Source organism: Anguilla anguilla, chromosome 6 (assembly GCF_013347855.1).
Source record: "Anguilla anguilla isolate fAngAng1 chromosome 6, fAngAng1.pri, whole genome shotgun sequence".
NCBI classification, from domain to species: Eukaryota; Metazoa; Chordata; class Actinopteri; order Anguilliformes; family Anguillidae; genus Anguilla; species Anguilla anguilla.
In genome coordinates this window covers 53,907,865-53,928,770 of record NC_049206.1, presented here as the reverse complement: position 1 = coordinate 53,928,770, position 20,906 = coordinate 53,907,865, and the positions used below count along the sequence as shown (strand labels likewise).

At 46.6% G+C, this 20,906-nt stretch overlaps 2 protein-coding genes across 4 annotated transcripts in view; one reads left to right on the top strand and one right to left on the bottom strand.

Moving 5' to 3' along the window:
• ehd3 (EH-domain containing 3) overlaps nt 1-17,071 on the bottom strand; it is a 29,332-nt gene extending 12,261 nt beyond the window's left edge. The window contains exons 1-4 of one of the 2 annotated variants that reach the window (XM_035422459.1): nt 16,855-17,071; nt 16,182-16,379; nt 13,138-13,314; nt 9,980-10,077 (exon numbers count right to left, since the gene is read on the bottom strand). In XM_035422459.1, coding sequence (XP_035278350.1) covers nt 9,980-10,077; nt 13,138-13,314; nt 16,182-16,379; nt 16,855-16,856 — 475 coding nt within the window. In that variant the 5' untranslated portion in view covers nt 16,857-17,071. Of the gene's footprint in view, nt 1-9,979; nt 10,078-13,137; nt 13,315-16,181 lie in introns of both variants that reach the window. The other variant, XM_035422458.1, reaches the window with a different exon arrangement.
• Nucleotides 17,072-20,122: 3,051 nt separating this feature from the next.
• Nucleotides 20,123-20,906, top strand: part of galnt14 (UDP-N-acetyl-alpha-D-galactosamine:polypeptide N-acetylgalactosaminyltransferase 14 (GalNAc-T14)) — a 74,953-nt gene continuing 74,169 nt past the window's right edge. Inside the window, exon 1 of one of the 2 annotated variants that reach the window (XM_035423282.1) lies at nt 20,123-20,488. In XM_035423282.1, the coding sequence (XP_035279173.1) occupies nt 20,357-20,488 (132 nt within the window). In that variant the 5' untranslated portion in view covers nt 20,123-20,356. The remainder of the gene's footprint in view (nt 20,489-20,906) is intronic. The other variant, XM_035423281.1, reaches the window with a different exon arrangement.

The following is a 20,906-nucleotide window of genomic DNA, read 5'->3' as shown; positions in this document are numbered from 1 at the left end:
CTTAATGAGATTCTGAGAGCATTTGTTTTTGGCTCATTAGATACTATAGAATGAATACTGAAAAACCCAAAGTATTTCAGTCTTATATTTACACTTAAAGATTTACATTACTTTTTTGCTAACAGTTTGCCAGTGAGGTGAAACAGTTTGACTCATTTCATGATTTGCCAGAAGGGTAGGAAAATTTCACTTGACAAGCAAACGGTAACTTAAAACAATCAAACACTTTCTAAAGAAAAAAAATGATTTTAAGTCTCGTTACAAGACTAAAAGTTTTAAGATAAAACATTTAAGGTTTTTGCAGGGAAGTGTACCCTTTCTCCATGAGAAAGTCCACTTCCCTCCAATGGAATGCAGGGCCATCAGGACGTTGGGAGCCCTAATCGTTTAATTGGCCGATATGAACGCTCGGCCTCTCAGTTACCAGACGAGACAGCGATCGAGCGAGTAATCCGCTCGGTGCGGAGAGCAGCCCTGTGAAAGAGGGCCATTGTTCACTCGGGTGGGGAGCAACCTGGTTTAAAAATCATCCCACATTCTTTTCTTTCACAAAAAAAGAAGTTCGCATGGGTTTGTTTACTCGTCTGGGATCTGAAAGGCTTTCGCTGCTCGACACAAAGCCCCTTGATTGCAACTTGACCCAGAGGCCCTGGACAGCCACCTACGGAGTACAGAAGCGTAGCCCTGCAATTCTGACCTCTGAATCCCAGGACTGTCCTACAATACCGCATTCACATTAGGACTGTAATTATTCATGAAGTTCCGGCAACAAAAGGTCCTTTCTCCCCTCCTAAGTAACCACATTCAGATCATGCTGCTGGTTATTATTTGTGGAGAACGTGGACGGATACAACTACGCAGCATAACATATGATAGCCTACATGAAGTGAGAATAAAGTATTCATAAGTCAAGCTCATAATGACTCCTATACCAGTAGTGCCCTAGTGAAGACTGCAAACCCTGACCAATCAGATGTTAAAGAAACACAGATTCATTGAAAGTAATGCACGGCTTTATACACTGTGGTTGGTGAGTGCACGGCCACTTGGGGGGCAATAGTCTATGTACTTCTGGTAAATATTAATGTCCAAGGCCAGGAATGATATGATAATATAATTTTCTCTTGGGGCTGGGAATCTTACCCGGCAGCACTGGGTGAGTGATTCCACTGAACCGACAGCAGAAGGAAATTTATTCCAGCCTCAAAGGATTCTGGGATTAAACAGTCATTTGCGCTATATTAGGACATTTACCGCCAGACTGTACCATCAATACCTCCACTCATTAATTAATGCGAATAACGGCTAATATTCAATATGCATGAGGCGAGAAACAGTGAATTAGCTTCAGTCAGTGAAGTCAGTTCTGAGGAGCTCGGGCGGTGAACCACAGTCAGGCCATCACAGGCCCTGTGCTACGCTGGTAGCCCAGCGTGAACAGAAGAAGGGCGCTGCAGAAGGGGACGATTGTTCATTTTTCGGTCAGGGTCAGGGTAGATTTGCGTCAGCGAGAGCTCCACGAGTGAAATATCATTGCCTTTCTTCGTCGTGCCATCTGTCCGTATCGTTGTGTTGATGTCGTAGCTTGTTGTCGTGCCCCCTATTTTGACTTGACATTACTCTCTGACCTAGCCTATGCTTACTGTGTAAACTGGGCTTAATGGGTTCATGGCTATGAGTAACTGTTACATAATGAGTATTGTACCTTATCGAACCCGTGTTTTGTAGTTGTTCCAGTGACCTTCGGTATGCACTCATTGTATGTCGCTTTGGATAAAAGCGTCTGCCAAATAAATGTATTGCAATGTGTTCCTTTCCACTCCAGCAATGCAAGTGTTTGCAAACAAGCACTGAGTTTTTTTTTAAGCTTCTCTTGCAATGTTTGCTAAAATGGTGGAATTTAAAAATATAGGTGAGGGGTGAACACTGGTGACAGCGATGAGCGGTTCTTAAAGTGTAGGCGGCAGTCATAGCATTCTGTTCAAATTGCTGAATTAAGACAGTTTTTTCAACCACTACAAACAGCACAGTAACCAGATGCGACACCCCTCCCCACCACCCCAAAAAAAGCTTTTTTCTTAAAATGGTATCTTCCTAACCTCTTCCTACAGCCACACAGCTGCAAAGCTCGTCAGACCCACGAACCCCCAGAAAGGCGGAGGTACTCTGCGCAGCGACATACTGCAGCCAGCGCTGCGGAGCAGGAGAGTTTGGAGAGCCCAGCTGTGAGCGGAAGCCCACAGATGTGAACCCTGGGTGGGGTACTGCTCTTAAACTCCGTGGCCCGTCCCGCAGCAGAACGGTTCCAGTGCACGTCCAGCTGTGAATCCGAGCGCAGCGAAAGCAGACGCGGTTACGAGGCGTCCTTGACTTCCGCCATGCGCATGAACAACGTGGGGGAAAACGTGTACCAGGCTCTTTTCTTCGAGCAGCAATTTTTTAAAATGATGGTTAAAAAAAAAGACGAATAAAAGCGGCCGTAAGGCACTGGCTTTTCTGGTGGAATGTAAGCGAGGCAGAGCTGGGTCTCCAGGGAGACGAGCTGGCGGAGCGACAGCGTCCAGCTGCCTGTTCCCTTCTAACGCCGTCTGTAACGGGCTGCATAGCCAGACGCTCAGAGAGAGGGGCGAGGTGGACGCAAAACAACACCCCTGCAACCTAAAGGAGATCAGCACGGGAAGTAGCGTCCTGATGCCCCCCCGTACCTCCATCCACATTGAGTTTGTGTGTGTGTGTGTGTGTGTGTGTGTGTACATGCTAGTGAGTGTGCGTATGTGTGTGTGTGTGTATGTGTGTGCACGCGAGTGTGTTTCTGTGTGTGTGTGTGCACATGCTAGTGAGTGTGTGTGTGTGTGTGTGTGTGTATGTGTGTGCTTGTGTGGACGTGAGTGTGTTGTCTGTGTGTGCATGTGTGTGTGTGTGTGTGTGTGTGTGTGTGTGTGTGTATTGTAAATTTCTCACCTTCATGGCCTTGATACGTGCCCTAACTGGGGTCACAGATGAGAGTCATTTCAATCTGCTGGCCGCTGTGCTAGGCCAATAAGTCTTAATGAGTCTAAGCACCAGAGCACAGATGGCTGCACCTTGGCTACTGATGTCGACACGTTCCTCAACCTCAACCCCCCCCCCCCCCCCCCCCCCCAACTCCCTTCCCCGAACACGTGTCACAAAAGGACACACAGAGTGTGAGCGTGATGAATGAGCATGAGACTCCCTCTATACTAGGCCTTAACAGCACTCTCAGTCTGGGAGGCTCCGACACAGCCTGAGGGATTATGGGTATTTCCGATAAGAGGATTTAGGAGATAATTTTTGAATTTGGAGAGTTCAGGTCATGACTGTGTATGAAAAGTTACACAGCAAAAACGATCCTACTTCTGCAGAACCAAAAGACAAAAGACAGAACGCTTCCTGTAGGTAACCAACAGGATGTTGCACCTCTCCGGTTTCAGTCACAAAGTTATTTATTCAAGTTCATCTAAAGCGTGCCATTATACTTATCCATGTACGCCTTTTTACCTTGACTGCTAACAAATTAGCCATCGGGGAACTGAACTGAAATAAAACGGGGGAAAAAAAAAAATTTCAAACCTCCTATATGAACTGGCCGATGAGATGAATTAAATCAAACCTCGTCAAGTCACTTGTTTAGGAAAACAGCTGCTGCACGCGACAACACATAACACAACCTTCTCACCAAAACAGAGAGAAAAACTTCCACCGCACCACAGATCGACAGCAAAAGTAAAGGCTAAATCCACAATAGGAAGATTAGAAAAGTGCACACTCTACATACAATGCGGAATATATATATAGCAGTAAATTAGTGTCATTTATCATGTTCCGTTTTTAAAATTAGTTTCACCTGAATGCTGACTGGAGTTACTTGGCGTACTCCCGCAGGAAATGAACGGACATGTTGAGAATGTGGAATGAGGAGCCAGCAGAGAGGACTCGCTCAGTGACTGTAAAGAAGAACCACAGGAGAGAAGCTCTCCATGCCCAGAATGCTTTAGGACATCCCTGCACTCCCTAGTGCGCAGAGCCAGCTAACAGTGCCTCTGCCAAACCTGCAAAGCACACATTACCCAGCATCGCTAATTTCAACAGCCACTGCAAAGCTGACGCTATATTATTACTATAATTTACTATGCGGCCGGCCTTACCCGGAGTAACTCGCTATTAAGGCAAGACGCATTAGACGGCTACACGCGAAGCGCTTCCAGACCGACGGGAACGGTGACACGCGATGGGCCAGTTACACGGAGACCGAGCGGAAGCTGAGAAATAACACCGAGCATTACACGGACATTAAAGTGCTTAACATTGATTTATAAAAACCTAAATTGGCTTAGCCTACACAAGAGCGTTCGCTTCATGGTGACAAACAATAGCAAATGAGAGAAACGTTATTTTGAATGGTTCCGACGTGCTTAAAGCACCTTTAAATGAACCTTACACCTGAAATGAACTTCATTTAAACTTACACAGCATCATATTTTACCCAGAGTTCATAGAAAGGGCAAGACAGGGCTCTGAAGTCTGAACTGGTAGGTTCTGAAAGTGTTCCCAGAAGCCGATTCAAAGCTTCATCTTGTGAGCAGTCTTGGACAGGCACACACGCCATTTTCAAGCTGTAATTACATTTACCCTGAAACAGACACGGGCCTTAGAAAACCTCTCAGGGTCGAAGCTCGGCCGCGGCGACGCTATGCCGCGCCTCGTCCTGTAGGGGGCGCCGATGAAGCGACTGCCGGATAGCGAAACCCGTCGCGCCCCGGTGTCTGAGAGAAGCATTTCGCGGCGTGTCGCCAGCGGGGCCCGGGGCTCCGTAGGCGGGGCGTGTGCCTCGCTCATTAAGGGCCGGGGGTCCGCCCCGTCGCTAAATCCGGCTGTAACGAGCCCGTGCTAATGAGAGCGCGTCCTGACCCAGGGACACGGGACAGCGGGGGAGCCTGCCAGGAACGCCACGCAGCGCATTAGAGACCTGGGGGGGTGGGAGTGGGGGGGGGGGGAATGTAGCAGCATTTCCACACTACGACACACAAACGAGGCGCTCGCTCGTCCAGGGATTCCGGAACGACGGAGCTCATTCCGAACACCCAGGGCCTAGGAAGAGCGGGTCCCGATTGCCAACGAACGCCCCTCAACAAGGCCAGCGTCACACGCCACGGGGACGACTGCAGAGTGAATGGAGGGGGTAAACCGGTATGACTCAGCTGGAAAACAGGGAACTAACCCCTGCCACACCCCACCCCAACGCACCACCCTGCCTCAACCCCCCCTCCCCCCCGCCCCCGGGGCAGAGGAGACGGGGTAAACGACGGGGTAAACTCGGCCGACCCCGGATTTGCATTTCATTTCCCAGTGAAAAACAGTCGCGTTCCAAAAACGTCGGACCGACGAGACGCTGAGCCACAGTCACGTCCCGCACCGTCACCCTACGCGTAACATGTCCTCTTCTCTGAATTTTATGTGATCCCGCTGGTTTCCTCTGCAGCGGCGCGAAAGTTCACACTGAGGGTGCAGGATCGAGTTCTGTGGATAAGGGCGGCGGGAGACTAAATCATTTTTTTATTTTTTATTTCTTTTTGTTTTGTTTGTTTTTTTTTTGGTTAACACCCATTTCCTGTCATTAAGGCCCAGAGGGTGTGAATAAAAAGACAAGTTGCAATAATAAACAGGGGCAAATTAAAGGGTCCGGGGCAAAAAAAAACAAAAAAAAAACAAACCCCATAACCTGTAATCAGAGGCACTGGAGTGTTCTCCCGCTAAGGCCGGGTAAGATAACCGCTTGTGTGGAAATGTTTACTGCACAAGTCTCTTCAGGCCCTCACCTCTTCCAGAGAGGGCTTTATTTCACACAAACACAACAGCTCTTTCCTCTCATGCCTGCTCTGCCTGCCTGCTGATTTCACACCACTGTCAGCTCAGCTATACCTTAAAATGGAAGAAAAAGATACATTTTTGGCTCTTTGGTAAACTAAAGAGGAACAGCCATGATCGCCAATCCTGCCAATTCCAATAATCAAATGTGAGCTCTTCAACTGAGCAAATTCACCTCGGATAACTTTTGGTTTCATTCTCTTTTTTTTTTATAAGGGGCATGTTTTTGGAAAAGGAGATTCCCAGCCTGTGAATCACGTACGCAGCCCTCAGTGCACGTTAGCCGAAAACAGGCCGAGTCGGCTGACTGCGTCTCCAGTGCTTATCTGTGTTGATGAATCCTAAAACAGGGCCCGCTCTCCTGTGCCTCCCCGGGCCCGCAGCGGGGGCCAGTCTAAATGCAGGCTAATCCCAGGGCCTTGTCGGCCGGCCTCCGGGTGGATGTTGTTTCAAGAGGCCCCCCGCAGAAGCGGACGAACGGGCCCAATGGAAAGTGCTGACGAGCCGCGCGGCCGGCGATTACCGCGGCCGGCTGGCCGTCCGACGGGCTCGCCCAACGAGACATGAAGTAACCGCTCGCTAAACAAACAGGGCGACGAGAAAGAGGGGGCCGCGGGGGGGGGGGGGGGGGGAAGTGCCCCCGGCTGTTTTTCGGGAAGGGTTTAAACGCGACGCGTGCACAGACAAGCCCCCCCTCCCTCCCCCGCGTGTCCCTCCCGACACCGTCCTCCCCCCAGAGGCTCCTGTAGAGTCAGCAGGTGGGAGCAGGTGACTTGTGGGAGGAATATGAGCAGGCAGGTTCAACTGGGGTCAGGGAGATTATCTCCTTGTGACAGGGCTGCCCAACCCTGTTCCTGGACATCGACCGTCCAGAAGGTTTTCATTTCGGCCCTGGTTTGGCTCACCTGATTCTGCCAATTAGCAGCTCAACGAGATCTCTAGCGTTTGAACGAGGTGTGCTTTGTCAGGGCCGGAGTGAAAAACCTACAGGGCAGTAGAACTCCGGGAACAGGGACAGGCATTCCTGTCTTATGAGAATGAATCGGAGGCTCTTCCTCTGAGGCATCGGAGTTGTTTTCGAGCCACAATGGATTCCGTGCTGCATACTATCTTCCTTCTCATTAGTGTCCACTGCATCCACATCCCGCACAGTGAGACAGAGATGCAAGGCCAAGATCTCTGAACAAACAGAGCTGTGCAGACCAGCCAGAAAGCACAGGGTTTTCACTGCTAAATTACCCTTTTCTTAAAAATGTTTTTAAATTCGAGCTGGTCAAACGTTTAAACAAGAAGAACACCTGAGAAATGCTAATAATAATAATATGCTCAATATACTCTCCAGGAAACCTGATCTGGCGCCTCGTCTGTAACCTTGAGACCGCCCAGGCAGTCACATGACCAGCCGCATGCCCTGCACCCCACCCCCTCCGGGGTTAATAGTGAGCCGATAAGGCCCTTATCTGTTCACCACAGAGTTCCGATTCTTCTGTTAATTAAAGAGCTATGACAAGCAAACTGGCATAAGGGCACAGAATAGGGCTGCTCCATTCTATACTCACAACAACATACTCTATACAACAACAACCAGCTACCCCCTCCCTCGCATGAACCCCTGTAGCCACACAGGAAACGGCACCCACCCCTTCACCCACAAGTGAGCCAACTTCCGTCACTCTAGAGAGGAGGAAACGCCGCTTACCGCCATCTCTTACTTTACACAGAGAGATGCAGAAGCGGCGCGAGGCCTTCCGCTTTACCGCCGAATATTCACTTTTACGTTTGAAAAACGACAAAACAGTCGCGCAGCAGACAGCGCTCGCTTACGCGTCACTCTTACCCGCTAACCCCCCGCGAATCGAATTCCGGATGGCTTGAATTCAGGGCCGCGTGTTGTTGCAGCTGTGCTGCCTTCCCGCGATTTGGAATTCGTCCAAAAAAATTCGCATTAGCATATCTGAGAAAAACATACAAATTTTTGTCGACGATACAACTCCAGCCAGGCGGTTCAGGTGCCGGCTCGTGTTTGCCAACGGCTAGCCCGGCACTCGAACAGGATTTACACCACGACGCTAACCGCTTCCAGAATTCTGCTTAATGATCCAAAATAAGCCGTGATTGTCGGTAAAAAAAAAATTAGGTGACGACACCCATTGATACAAATTCCTTCTGCGCCGCTGCATATCCTTACGCTGCAGATAGGTTGGTGTACATTGGCAGTTACAGGGAATGGACTGCAGCGTGAATATTTCGCACAGCAAATGTGGAAACATTATCCATTCGGGATCGAGAGGGGAGAAGCAGAATTTTAATTCAAATTCAAACCCGAGTTCTGCTGCTCCTGGGAGAAGACGGGACACAATGACCTGTATTGTTCGCTTACATTCCAAACACAGCAAACACAGCTGCGAATATTTTACTTTCACTTGCACGTAATAAAAACCCAAAAACAGAAATACACCCATGAACTGAGGACAATTAAATCAGACCAACAAATGGATATTAAAAGATATTAAATCTGATGTATAAAAAAAAGGGTATTCCAACTTCAGTTCCATGTAAGGGCGTTTGTCGTCACCAGAAATATGTCGCCAAGAAGTGCGGTATGCTCAGCTTGCTTGCTATTTTCACAACAAACAGAGGAGGCACTTGGGAAAGGAATGTAAAATACTTTCCTTACTTAAAAAGCAAGTATAGGGGCACAGTATGACTCACAGCACCCAAAAACACACAAGTACTCAACTGGTTATGCAAATAGGTTCCAGTGAGTGAGGTCATCAAACCCGGAGGAAAAGGCACAAGACCCCGCCTCGCTTTGCATGAAAGTTTAACGCGCACACGGTTCACTGGAGGCAAATTGTCTATTTAAAAGCTAAAACGGCAGAACTGCAGCCGGCTGGCTGGCTTGCTTGTGTCCACTAGTCAAAAACAGATGGCGTGCTTGTCAGCGCAAGTATTCTTTGTTCGCCTCCTCGAAGCCAAAATAATCTGCGCATAACCTCCCATACTCAGTAACGCACACATAAACACGACGGGTATAAATCTTTAAATCGATGAACGACGCTTTCAGCGACATTACCGGAGTCACCAGCACAGACCGCTCGCGTTAAACACGACCGGAAACGAAACCTAGTCTGAGACGGAAGCCTTTTTTTTTTTTCCCCTCTCCAAGCTGCCCTTTGGAAAGGCGATAACCTCGAACTTCGCAGCACGTACAAGACGAGCGCAAAAGCGCGAAGCTTTTAAGAGCCTGGTACGACAAATCGACCGTGATGTCAGGCCATTCCAGCGGGCAGCCGTTCATAAAAGGCCCGTGTTATAGAGTAGCGTGTAATACCCGGCGCGCGAGGCCGAGCCATTATTCACCGCTTATCCGACCGGCTGAGCAGTGAAGGAGGCTTGTTGACCTTTAACGGCTTACAGATTCCTGAATGAGAGATTTTTTTTTTCTGGACTCGGGATAATAAGAAGCAGGGCAATCTCAGGTCTCCCACGCTTTAATATCCGTCAGAGGGATCGTCAGGCGAAGGCGGAAATCAGCGACAGCACAAAACGGCTGACGCTCAAACCGGGCCTTCCTCCCTGGGGACGGACGGGGTCAGCGCCGGTTTGAGGACAGGGCCCGTCCGCGCCCCTGCCCAAACACGACAACCTCGACGCGAAAAGGGGTTTAGTCACTAAAGGCGCAGGTGTCAGGATTTCCATGTTCTGTCGTGGGGTAAACAACCGTCTCCAACCACACGCCCGCACCCACACCGAACACAATGGAGAGGATGACAGACAGATGTCTGCACTCTGCTTTACAGATGCATGTTATGCTGCAGTGAACTGCTGTGTGTTTACCTGTCCAACTATATACTATACATACAGGTACAGGCATGTTATATAGATATATAATATATGTAACAGACACATTTCACATGAAGACTTTGTTTTTATCATGACATACCAGGATAGAATTGCACGTGCACTCACATATATGCAGGCACGTGCACTCACACACACAGGCAGGCACACATGGGCACACACACATGTATGCTAATACAGGAAGCACTCTCGTTTCCTGCACTAAAGGTGAGAGGGCGGGGTTTCCTACCTCTGCTGATTCTCTGCTTCTCTCCGGACAGGATGCCGGGGGTGTCGATGACGCTGATGCTCTCCAGCACGGGATTGGGCAGCTGGGCGCACACAAACCTGCAAGAAGGGGGGGGGGGGGTGGGGTGTTGTTGGGGGGTGGGAGGGGGTAAACGTGACAGTCAGTCATGCTGTGCCTGTGCTGTACATGCCCTCTCTCAGTGATGTCACTACAGGGGAGAAGGTCCATGGAACAACAGAACGAAAAGGAGAACATCCCACTCAATTCAGCCGGTTTACAGGCATGATGCACAACACGTCCCGACATATAAAAAGGGGGATAATTCACGATTACCAAAGACTCTTTCAGCATTCTGAACACAATAGGTTGGTATGAGACCACGGCATAAAAAGGAAGCTCAGCATCCTTTGGTCACATCTCCCCTAAAGCAAACAGCACAGGACACAATCCATATCAGCGTTACAAGCTCCGGCACATTCCGCCCGGGCAGTTAGGACCGTCCTCTCCCTCCCTGCTGACACAGCGAGGCCAGGCTCTGCGGGGTGCACTGAAGGCAGGCGTCAGGGGTCAAGAGGTCACGTGACCTAGGAGAGAAAGACCCAGTGGCTGCCAGTCACAGGCCACGGAGTGTACGCATGTTTTCATTCCATCCAATCACTACTCCTGCCGAATTCACTAATTAACACACCTGCAATACATTCCATTAGAGAGGAGGGAACATTACATTACAGCCAGAGAGGAGGGAGCTAATGAGGAGGGAGCTAATCAGTGAAAGCAGCAGGTGTAGTGATTGGTTGGATTGAAAACCTTTGTAGTCTCAGCCCTCCATGGCACATGAATGAGCACCAGTGGCCTTGAGCAAGGGAACAGCCATTAGGGCAGCGTTAAATAAAGCCACTATTCATTTATAGTCTGGTGATAACTTCCTGTGAGAACTCACTGAAAAAACCATGCTCACTATTACACATCATAAAGGCACTGACTACCATAATGCCATGTTAATCTCATGCATATGCCACACAGAACATTTTTCCCTCACTCAGTTTCTGAAACATGGTGTCAACATAGCGTTTAAAGATAATAATTTCAAGATGAATAAGTTAAATGTCTTGCATTCTCGAGGCCTGCTGGCTTTAGACATTACTATTACTAAACGCAGCTGTCTTTTGCAAACTTTTGGCACTGCCAGTCTAACCTTTGTGTTTAATTACAGGATTCCACAAGGATGATTTATACAGCAAAACTTCAAACTCGCACTACAAACTCGCACTCAGTCCATGTCCTCCACTCCTTACTGTTCTCAAACCAATGCAAAGACATTAGATATATACATAACCTTACATCCTTCTGGGGGAATTCTGTACAGCATTCTCATTCTTAATTTGCTGCCTCCTTTACTGTAATCAAATCAAATGAACATCTACCGACTGTCAGACCTGGGATGTACAATTTTTGCCATGCTATTACAGTACACACTCTCTCACACACACACACACACACACACACACAAAGAAAGAGAGAGAAAGGGAAAAACCGAACCAGCAGTAAGGAAATTCTTTCAAAGAAAGAGCTTTTGGAATGCGCATCAGGTTCAAGAATCACCACTACGCCATCATGTCACCCTGCAATGTGACAAAAAAAACAAGCCCAAGTAGAGCTACAGTCCCGTGGAAAAGTACCTCTCTCTCTCTCTCTTTCTCTTTCTCTTTCTCTTTCTGTCTCTCTCTCCCTGTCTCTGTCTGTCTCAGACACACGGTACCACAGAGGGCTGGCGTATAGTGGTGGATAAGTGAGGGGAACACCCACGGCATTGAGAATCTTTCACGGGTGCCCGCTACAACGGGCGTGGTCATCAACGCTTAACGTGGATATGCCCGTGCGCATGTAATTACCCTGTCCCCTCTCTGTGTGCGGGGACCACAGCACGTTTCCCATTGTGTTTCTCACTCTGGGGCACTATGGCGAGCTGTGAGTCACGGCCAAACAAAGGAATTTGAACAGACCACTAATCTGAAAAAGCAAAGACCCCCCCTAGGCCATGCTTCAGCAATGAATCACGGAAATCACCGGCTGCTACAGCTGGGTTTGTTCCTTTTGGCTAGTATGTCGTGTGGGTATCTGCTTTTGGTACCACCGATTGTCACATACTTGCCAAATGTTTGTGTCCCTAACAATCTTGCCCCTTTGTATGCATGGCAAGCTTTAGCACTGAAAGGCTCTGAGAGGGAGAGTGAGAGAGTACATTGCGGAAGCTGCCAGCGTCAATAAGCTACAAAACTACAAATTCGTTTTTTCCGATAGTAACAAGCCTTTCAATGGATTAACATATTTTATACCTTTCATACTCCCAGCTAGTGTGCTTTGATTTCCCATATAAATCTCAAACACTGCCTGGATTTCAGCAGGACCAGTGAGTGCATTCAATAACTGCTGAGGGGGAAAAAATAAATCTACATACAGAAATTTAAATAAATAAATAAAAATTTAAAAACTGAAAGCGGTGTGTAAACTGGTGCACTGGCCTTGTGGTTAGACCAGCTGCCCTGAACCTGGGGTGAACTCGCCTGCCAAAAAAAGTGCCTGACTGGCACTCAGAGTTAAAAGCAAGGACGGGTGTCCTGCCCAGGGAGGGCATTTGAAGACGCAAGTTGTTTCTCAGCACAAAAAACTGGGACGGGCTCCAGCTCTGCTAGCAATTCATGAACTGCATACTGCTCCCAATGCCAAAACAACTGAGACCATGCCTGCATAAATCTGGTCCCCTGGTTGTCAGCTAAGGCAGAATTTTACCCCAGCTTTTAAAACTTTCAACATAGCCTAACTGGATGACTTTTTTTTTACATTTTAAATGAGTATTCAAGTCAAATTCTCACACTTTCTATCTGAGCGTTCTGTTTATCCCCTAGTCATCAAATGAAATTCCTGATCAGAAATTAGCCTGGGATGTTTCCCTGACACAGTAGAACAACAAACAGATGTTGAGGAAGCCAGGAACACGTTAGTATGAAATTAAGGGGTTCTTAATTAAACATTATCTATGCGTGTGGACCTTACATGGTGTCCAACTGATTTCCAGGTTAAATCTAGGTTTACCCAACACACAGAGTAAAGAGAGCGACGGATTGGGCAGTGGCTAAGGGGGGGCGGGGGGGCATCACCTGTTGAGGAAAGCGTTGCCGAAGGCGTTGAGCTTGCGGAAGGGCTTTTTGGGGTCCACCACCAGGGCGTTCCCCGGGATCAGCCCCTCCACGTCGCCGTGCATCACCGCGATGAAGGAGTCCGTGGTGGGCTCCGGCCCGATCCGCATGCCGGGGAAGTCCTGCTCCAGGAGGTACCTGCAGGGAGGCGGGGAGACAGGCGAGTGTTCTCAGGCAAAGCATAAATACATTCACAATATGGGCAACACAATATGGATATAAAAAAAAACAACACAATTTTCATATATGGATAACATGCTTACATACATCAAAATATACAACGTTATAAACCCTACTAATTACGGTAACAGTAATGTATTATACTGATACTTTTCCTCAAGTAGGCTACATGTCATATTGAATGCATAATACAAGTTATAACCCATGTACTTGTATTATAAGGAATCAATTTGAAAAATGAATTTCCGCAGTGGGACACTCCTAATATTTTGGCCCATATAACTCTCCCTGCTCTTATGTAACAGATTAAAGCCTTGTCATTCCTCCATTACTCTAACGATAACCAGGAGCACTGATAAAAACCAGAGAAAGATCATGCGGTAGAAACTGAGCACACACCCAAATGTTTACTCCCTCCATTTGCTACTGATGGGGTCCGTGGGACAGAGAAGCAGCCCTATATGATAAGAGCCATTTGGGGTCAGGAGGGGGGTGCTGCTCTTCGTCCAAGATGCACAACTTAAACGCGGCCTCCTGGGACACAGGAGGAATTTCGGAGGGGGGAAAGGAGAGGCTGTTTTGCTTTCGCGGGACAGCGCAGGACCCGAGACGGAGAGGGCCTCAGCTTCGCGACGGCCTCCCTTGAGTCACACATGAATAATGCACCGCAGGAAAAGGGAGAGGAAACTGGAGATGCCCGGCCGGTCCTCTTTAGCAGGACAGGCATTTTCACACAAGCATTACCGCAGACGCACAAGAACAAGCCAGACCTCCGTCCCACTGCCCCCATCCAGCGAGCGAGACACGCCACCAGGAAACACCGGACAGGATGCCGTCCCTCACAACCAAAGAATGATATTGAAGCTGAATCAAATTTATTCTTTTTTTTCTTTCTTTCTTTTAAAGAGAGACACACCCATTTCACATGGGAAAGGCCGCTTCAACATGGCTGCCTCTCGTGCTTTCATATTTACTTGAACCCATCGACTCTCGGGTCACACGAGGTATTTTTGGCCGGTGCGTCTTGGCCCAATTTGTTCACGCAGAGAAAGACAGACCCGCCGCTGATCCTGCCTCCCTGAAGAATTGACGTATTGGAAATCCGGTGCCCAAAACAGGGCAGTTTTTGTTATTCTGAAAAGTTTTCTGATTATGAAACGATGACTACGCCTGCGTGGCGCTCTGCTCCCTGACCGGAGATAACGAGCGCTCGCCGGCACGCCTGCGGACCCGCGCTCCCGCCTCCCCGTCCCGGCGAATCTCCCGCTTCTCTTATGATCACAGCTCCTGGAAGCTATTAGCGACAGGTTGCCATAGAAACAGGGGAAGCTGCAGCAGCAGCAGCAGCAGCAGCAGCAGTAGCAGACCGGCCACGGTGAAGACACGGGGTTTAATGGCGATGGCCTGTCAGCTCACGGCGCGGCGAGCAGGGCCTACGTGTCCCCACGGCAACGGACGGTGTTCGGCGGCTGAAGGGGGCGCGCTCCACGCTGCTGTCCAGGCAGAGAGGCCACGCCCCTTGCGCAGCCTCACGCACACCAGTCACACGGTGGACAGCTCGCGGGGGCACCCCGACAACAACTCTGAGACACGCCGTGGAGCCTGTGATGCTTTTTGGACCCCTTGTGGAGTCAGTTACAAATTTATGTGAAATATGAGCCACAGAAAATCCAAATATTGATATTAGCATATGTTTGGCTATAATTTGTGTGTTCCTATACTTTCAACATTTTAACAAAGCTTGCCAGGGAACATTTGTCACACACATTAGGTATGTAGTGCAGAGATAGTGTCAATGTATAGATGTCAGCCAAAAGTGCCAAGTGCCGGTCCACTGCAGACTGAAACGCAGTAAACTGGTTTCAGATAAGAGACGAGGTATCATATTACAAGCACCTCACTGCGAACGGCGCCCGGTGACTAACTTACTATTACAGTAGTTTTTCTTTTCGACTGTTTTATAAGCGTTTTAAGACTGCCTGCTTGTTGTCTCTGAAATATACAATGTACCGCAAATGACATAAAACTGTGTGACCTTCAATGTCAGCATAATTTAATTTTAATGTTCAAAAAAATACAAAGTATATAGCTTATTTCCCCACAGGGTTAGGCAATAAAAATGTTAAACCTGGCATTACAGAATGCCTACGTTCCAGTCCTTGTATGAACATACGGAAGGGGGTCATGATGCGACTGTCCAGCCCATCGGGACCTCCAGGAATTTGGCCTGGCATATTTTTCTAAACGTAGGGGTCCTGCGTTTTCCCAGACTAGCTATCTCACTGTATGACATTTCTGCTTCGACTGATTGCACGCGCTGATTTTTCTACAGACAGTAGGCTATGTACCGGAATGTTCTCATCGCTGGGACTTTCTCTAACAAATGACATTCAGGACGTGTCAACGCGTATAATGGCATGGAATATAGAATATGAAAAGGGATGCCAGACTCTAGGAATGTCAAGTTTGCACGCTGTACTTGAGAGAGCAAACAAGCCCTCTGCGTGTAAACATCAGCCCGCTTGCAGGCAGACGCTGATGAGAAAATGTTCACAATTCCTCCCTTGTTAATATATCCGATTAGCACTTCAACCTTGTTTACAAATAGCTGACATACTGCGCACCAAAACAACCTTGGATCCTATTATGCACACATCTTCGCCATTTACCACAATTATCAAACAAACGAATTTATTGTATTTTGCTGTAACTTTCCATAATGACAGCGGAAACACCCAGGCGGAAAACTAGGCTGTACCACCGGGGTTCTCAGCAGCGAACACCGCCGGTCAGTGGCAAGCCAATAAGCTTGATAATGAACGTACCGGATGAAGCTGGTCTTTCCAGTGGAATACTGGCCCACGAGCAGTACCATGGGCTTGTTGTCGAAGTCGGCATCCTCTAAGGCGGGCGAGTGGAACTCGTGGAATTTGTAGTGCTCTTCCAAGGGCAAGAGTTTGGTTTTGTACAGCTTCTTGAGTCCATCGCTGACTGTCTGAAAGACCTCGGGATCCTTCTTCCTCCTGTCATCGGTACCCAACCAGCTGAACATGATGCAGTTCGATAATCGATAACCTTAATACTTTATACAGATGATCTGTAGACTGTAGTGTTTTATGCTCTACAAAATATGAGTGTTTATCTACAACCTGCTTTCTGTTAACGTGGATTTTTAAATTTACAATTGCTTTAGCAGACGGAAATTCCTAGATGTTTTTCATTTCAGTCATAGCATTTTGCATCAGAAATTCTCTTCATTGGAAGCGATATCTTCCCAGGGTGTTCAAGGCCAAGCAAGAACGAAAATACATTCGAATAATTTTTTAAACAAATTTTCTTCGCACGTATCAACGACTCATACTGATATTTACATGCGTGTATTCATGGCGTCTAACTAGATGCCTAAGGGAGGCTTTTCATTCAAACTGCTACGTTAGCTAGCTGAATCCCACAAGATGATGCGCGTTGCTACCTAGCCATCAAAATAAGATCTCTTACATTGGAACACTGAAGCGCTTTTTCAACACAAAACACTATCCAAATGCTGATTTCTCTTTTTTACGAATGATACAATAAAAAGAAATGTCATAAAACGGATACTCCTACTGCAGGGTGAAATTTCGGATGACCACGGGTCTCCCCGGCTTCTTCACTGCAGCAGATTTAAATGCCAGCCCTTCTAGAAACCTGACCCGAAAGGAAATGCCCAACTCCTGGCAAAGCCCCACCCAACAACCGGAGGAACTGAAGTCAGTGATGGCAGCGCCATCTTGGTAGACAAGCGTGACGATTTATGTATGGCTCCCCCAGCGGTCGTTGTAACGACTGCGTTTACGAATGTGCGAGTTTGAAATTGGTTGAAAGACAAGCTAAATGCATGCCAGTACTTTTCCTTTTCCGGTAATACTGTTTGTTTCCCTCCACATACACTCCAGAACCTGCGCCATAAGAGAAATAAAATAAAGACACCTTAGTATTGCCAGTTAAATCTGATGTCATAAACCAGATACTTTGCCATATCTTGCACTCATTACATTACCCAACAACCCATTGTCCAAATAATAGCATGACAGTCAATGACTAAGTTGTATTCTAAATCTTTCCCCTGTGAATCATCTGATGGCGCCGGCGTGGTTTATGGTCAACACATCGGTGGAGAAGCAGTATTTGGAACAAATTAATATGTGCCTGCTTGTCATTGCTTAACGGCAAGCTGCTGAATCAGTGTAGGTGTAATTATTGGAATTTTAACGTTGAACAGTGTTTGAACGTTTAACTGTGCTTCTTGTCTTTGTCCTATAGATTTTGAGGCCATTTTTACTTATTGGGGTCAGTAAAGCAAAGCAGACGTAAGGATCATGTTTTGTTGTAAATAATTTTAAAATAACGGTATTGATAATTTAGACCTACTTGAATTCTGATTTCTAAATTCACTTAAGGCATCCTGACGACACCTGCTGGAGGCAATTCATAATGCACATAATAGTGCTTGTGCATAGCATGCCTACACTTTTTAGATTCTGTTATAATTGATAACATAAAATGCGAACTCTCAAATTGAGTTAAATTGCTTAATTTAAAAGAAAAAACATGATTCTTAAGGCCATGTCAAAATTTCCCACAAAAGCCTAGTACTGTCTTCAAGCAGCTGGTATAGTTTATAAACATAACAACGTAACAATTTAGATCTTGCTATTACAATAGAAAAATAAATAATATGAACATTATCAATTTAAAAAAAAATGGAACATTGTAAAAATTAAGCCAAGCAGTTCACATGTATCAAGCAAACTTGCTACAGTTTTCCACTTCGCCACAAAAAATACGGCTCCACAGGACCATCAGTGCAGATTTGGCCATATGGCTTCCCAGCCTCCTTAAATTAATTAAAATATGTTTTAAAATTTATTTTGTGTTTTATTACTGAGCTTTGACACTGTAGGCTACCGATCATTGGTCCCCACTCAGATTGCATCTTACAATTAACCATTAGAGGGCGCCGACGGACCGCGCTGTTGTCCAGTCCACAGAGTACTTTGTACCTACTTTAACATTTTATTACATTTTAAATTCATGTTATTGCATGTATAGCCTATTATAACCCACTGATTACAAAAAGTATGCATGACATATAAGTCAGCCCCTGAATTCATTATTTCACGCCCTCAAGAAATTAAATTCGGCTCGGCATGTGGATTAAAATTCAACCTGAATTTATGTCCTTTCATATGTTTTTAAAAAAATATCAGGAATTGCTTTTCAGCTTTCTTTCATGCTCTTCCTTCCATCCCCAGGGCACTTACAGTATAATAAGTCTGTGCTATGCTTTTGGATTAAATTGCAAATAACTTTCCACATGGGCACGCCATCTAACATTATAGGACCGTGCAAGTTCACATCATTCTTGTATTATCAGGCTTTCTACCTCTCTGTTTTCATCCATCCATCCAACTGATAAGCACACCTCAAATGTGTCGTACACAAGGAATGTGCTCATACTACAGTAAAATCTTACCAGCTGTTCCAGAAACAGACATGCCTCGCATGAAACACACTTTGTTGCCACTACTCCTAATTGCCACTGGGAAATGTGTCTATTGCACAGTAACCCTATTAAACCCCGTTGAAAGAAATGTTAATGTCACTTAGGCCACCGAGCATCGATTTCTCCGGGTCAGGTTTAATTTGCACTACATCACTGAGCTATAGAACAACAGTCAATTTGCCAGTTGTGCAAGATAACAGGGACACACATTCTCGCAAAACATTCAAATTCATAAAGCCTGCAACGAGTAGTGTGACAAAAAACAAAACAAAAAAAAAACGTGCACAGTGCTCTATTGTCATGCTAGCAGTAATCAACAGCATATATTTGGATAATAATACTCCAGTATAATGTATTGCCGTTTAGCAGACGAATGTTATCGAGAGCGATTTACATTGGAAACATCAGGTGCAAGTGCAAGGACCAAGAATTGAAACACAGTAATAACCCAGAGAATACAAACATAGCCCCAGATAGTACGTACAAGAAGTGCAGACTAGATTGACAATTTGTCAACTACCCTATTGAACATTAGACTAAGTGTTAAAACCAAGAAAGAACCCGATAATAATAAGCATTAAACTACATTAAATGAACAGCGACAAAGAACACCAGGCTGAAAAGATGAGAAGTTACACCTAATTAGGCGCGAAAGCTAAATAAAAGAGCTCGAGGAGGTCAGGGAGAGTGGAGCTGAGGTCTGAAGCTCTAATGTAGGCTAATGATGTCACGTTCATGTTGTAGCATTTTAAACAGCAAATTTAAGAGCTGAAATACATTATAAGCGTGAATGGGCGCACGGAGTCCAATATGTCCACAAATTCCTCACCAAACATACAGACGTGAACGAACAGATGCGTGTTATCGATAAGACGGAACAACACAGCACAGGTAATTTATCCGCAAGATAGGTTTTAAATTACCTTAGCCTACACATTCCTGTAGCCTACAGCTGGGGGTGCTATAATATTGCATTTGAATGCAAACGAGTGCAATTATGCGTGAGATTTTAGGTTAATATAAACTAATTTAATCGTGCTAAATTTGAACAAACCTGGCCGTTGTTCCAATGTTACTAATGACTTGTTTTTATCGCGGACACATTGGGATGTATCTATAATGAACCTGGCGCCGCGTGCTCTGATCTCCACGGTAGGTGGTGCTAAACCCACCAGTGCGAGTATCCCAAACTGGGTGATTTTAATCAAACTGGACGGCTTCCAGCGCAGTACCTCGAAGCTCCAGTGGGTCATCGCTGCACGCACGCAGTCAGGTCCCGCTCCAGCTCTGGAAATCTCGCCTTGTAGTCGCTCGCCGAGCGCGCGCTGCAAAGGAAGAGAGCTGCGGACTTACGGAGAAACGTGCGAGGGTGAAGCTTTCTTCTCGAAATGAATCACTCGTAGGTTGCCCCGCCAATACAGGGGCTTGTACAGCACATATTACACGTTTTGGAAAATGAAAAGGCTTTCTCGAAAGCTGACTTTGGCTTTGGCAGTTTTGTTCTGGGTTGCCGCTCTACTGTATTTACTCCTATTAAGTAGAAGGAAAGTATCTGATCTGGAGACAGAAGACGCTCAGGACAGGAAGGTAAGACCGTTAACAAGCTGACTTGCGCGAACACATTTCTCCATCTGCATGTAGCCTAGTACGTAACTTCGAATTTGCTGAAGGTGAGATCAGTGATTATCTTCGTCATTCTGGCACGCTGACATCTGTTAACACAGGTTATAAAACATTTAGGCTAAATAGACTATAGACTGTTCCTAAGGCAATTTCCTATTTACCTAAAACATTGGATACAACCGACGGGTTACGTTCACTTCGCAATCCAGCTGTCATTGAAAAGTTTGTGTTTATAGAAAATATGTGTACGTGTTGACGGTCTTTGTAGTTAAACACATCTGAGCCGAACACTCTTGTTTGATTCATTATTGGAATCTGTGTGTCAGTGCCAATGGGAGATGGAAGAGATCTTGTAATTATTCTTAAATGTAGATGTCCAGGT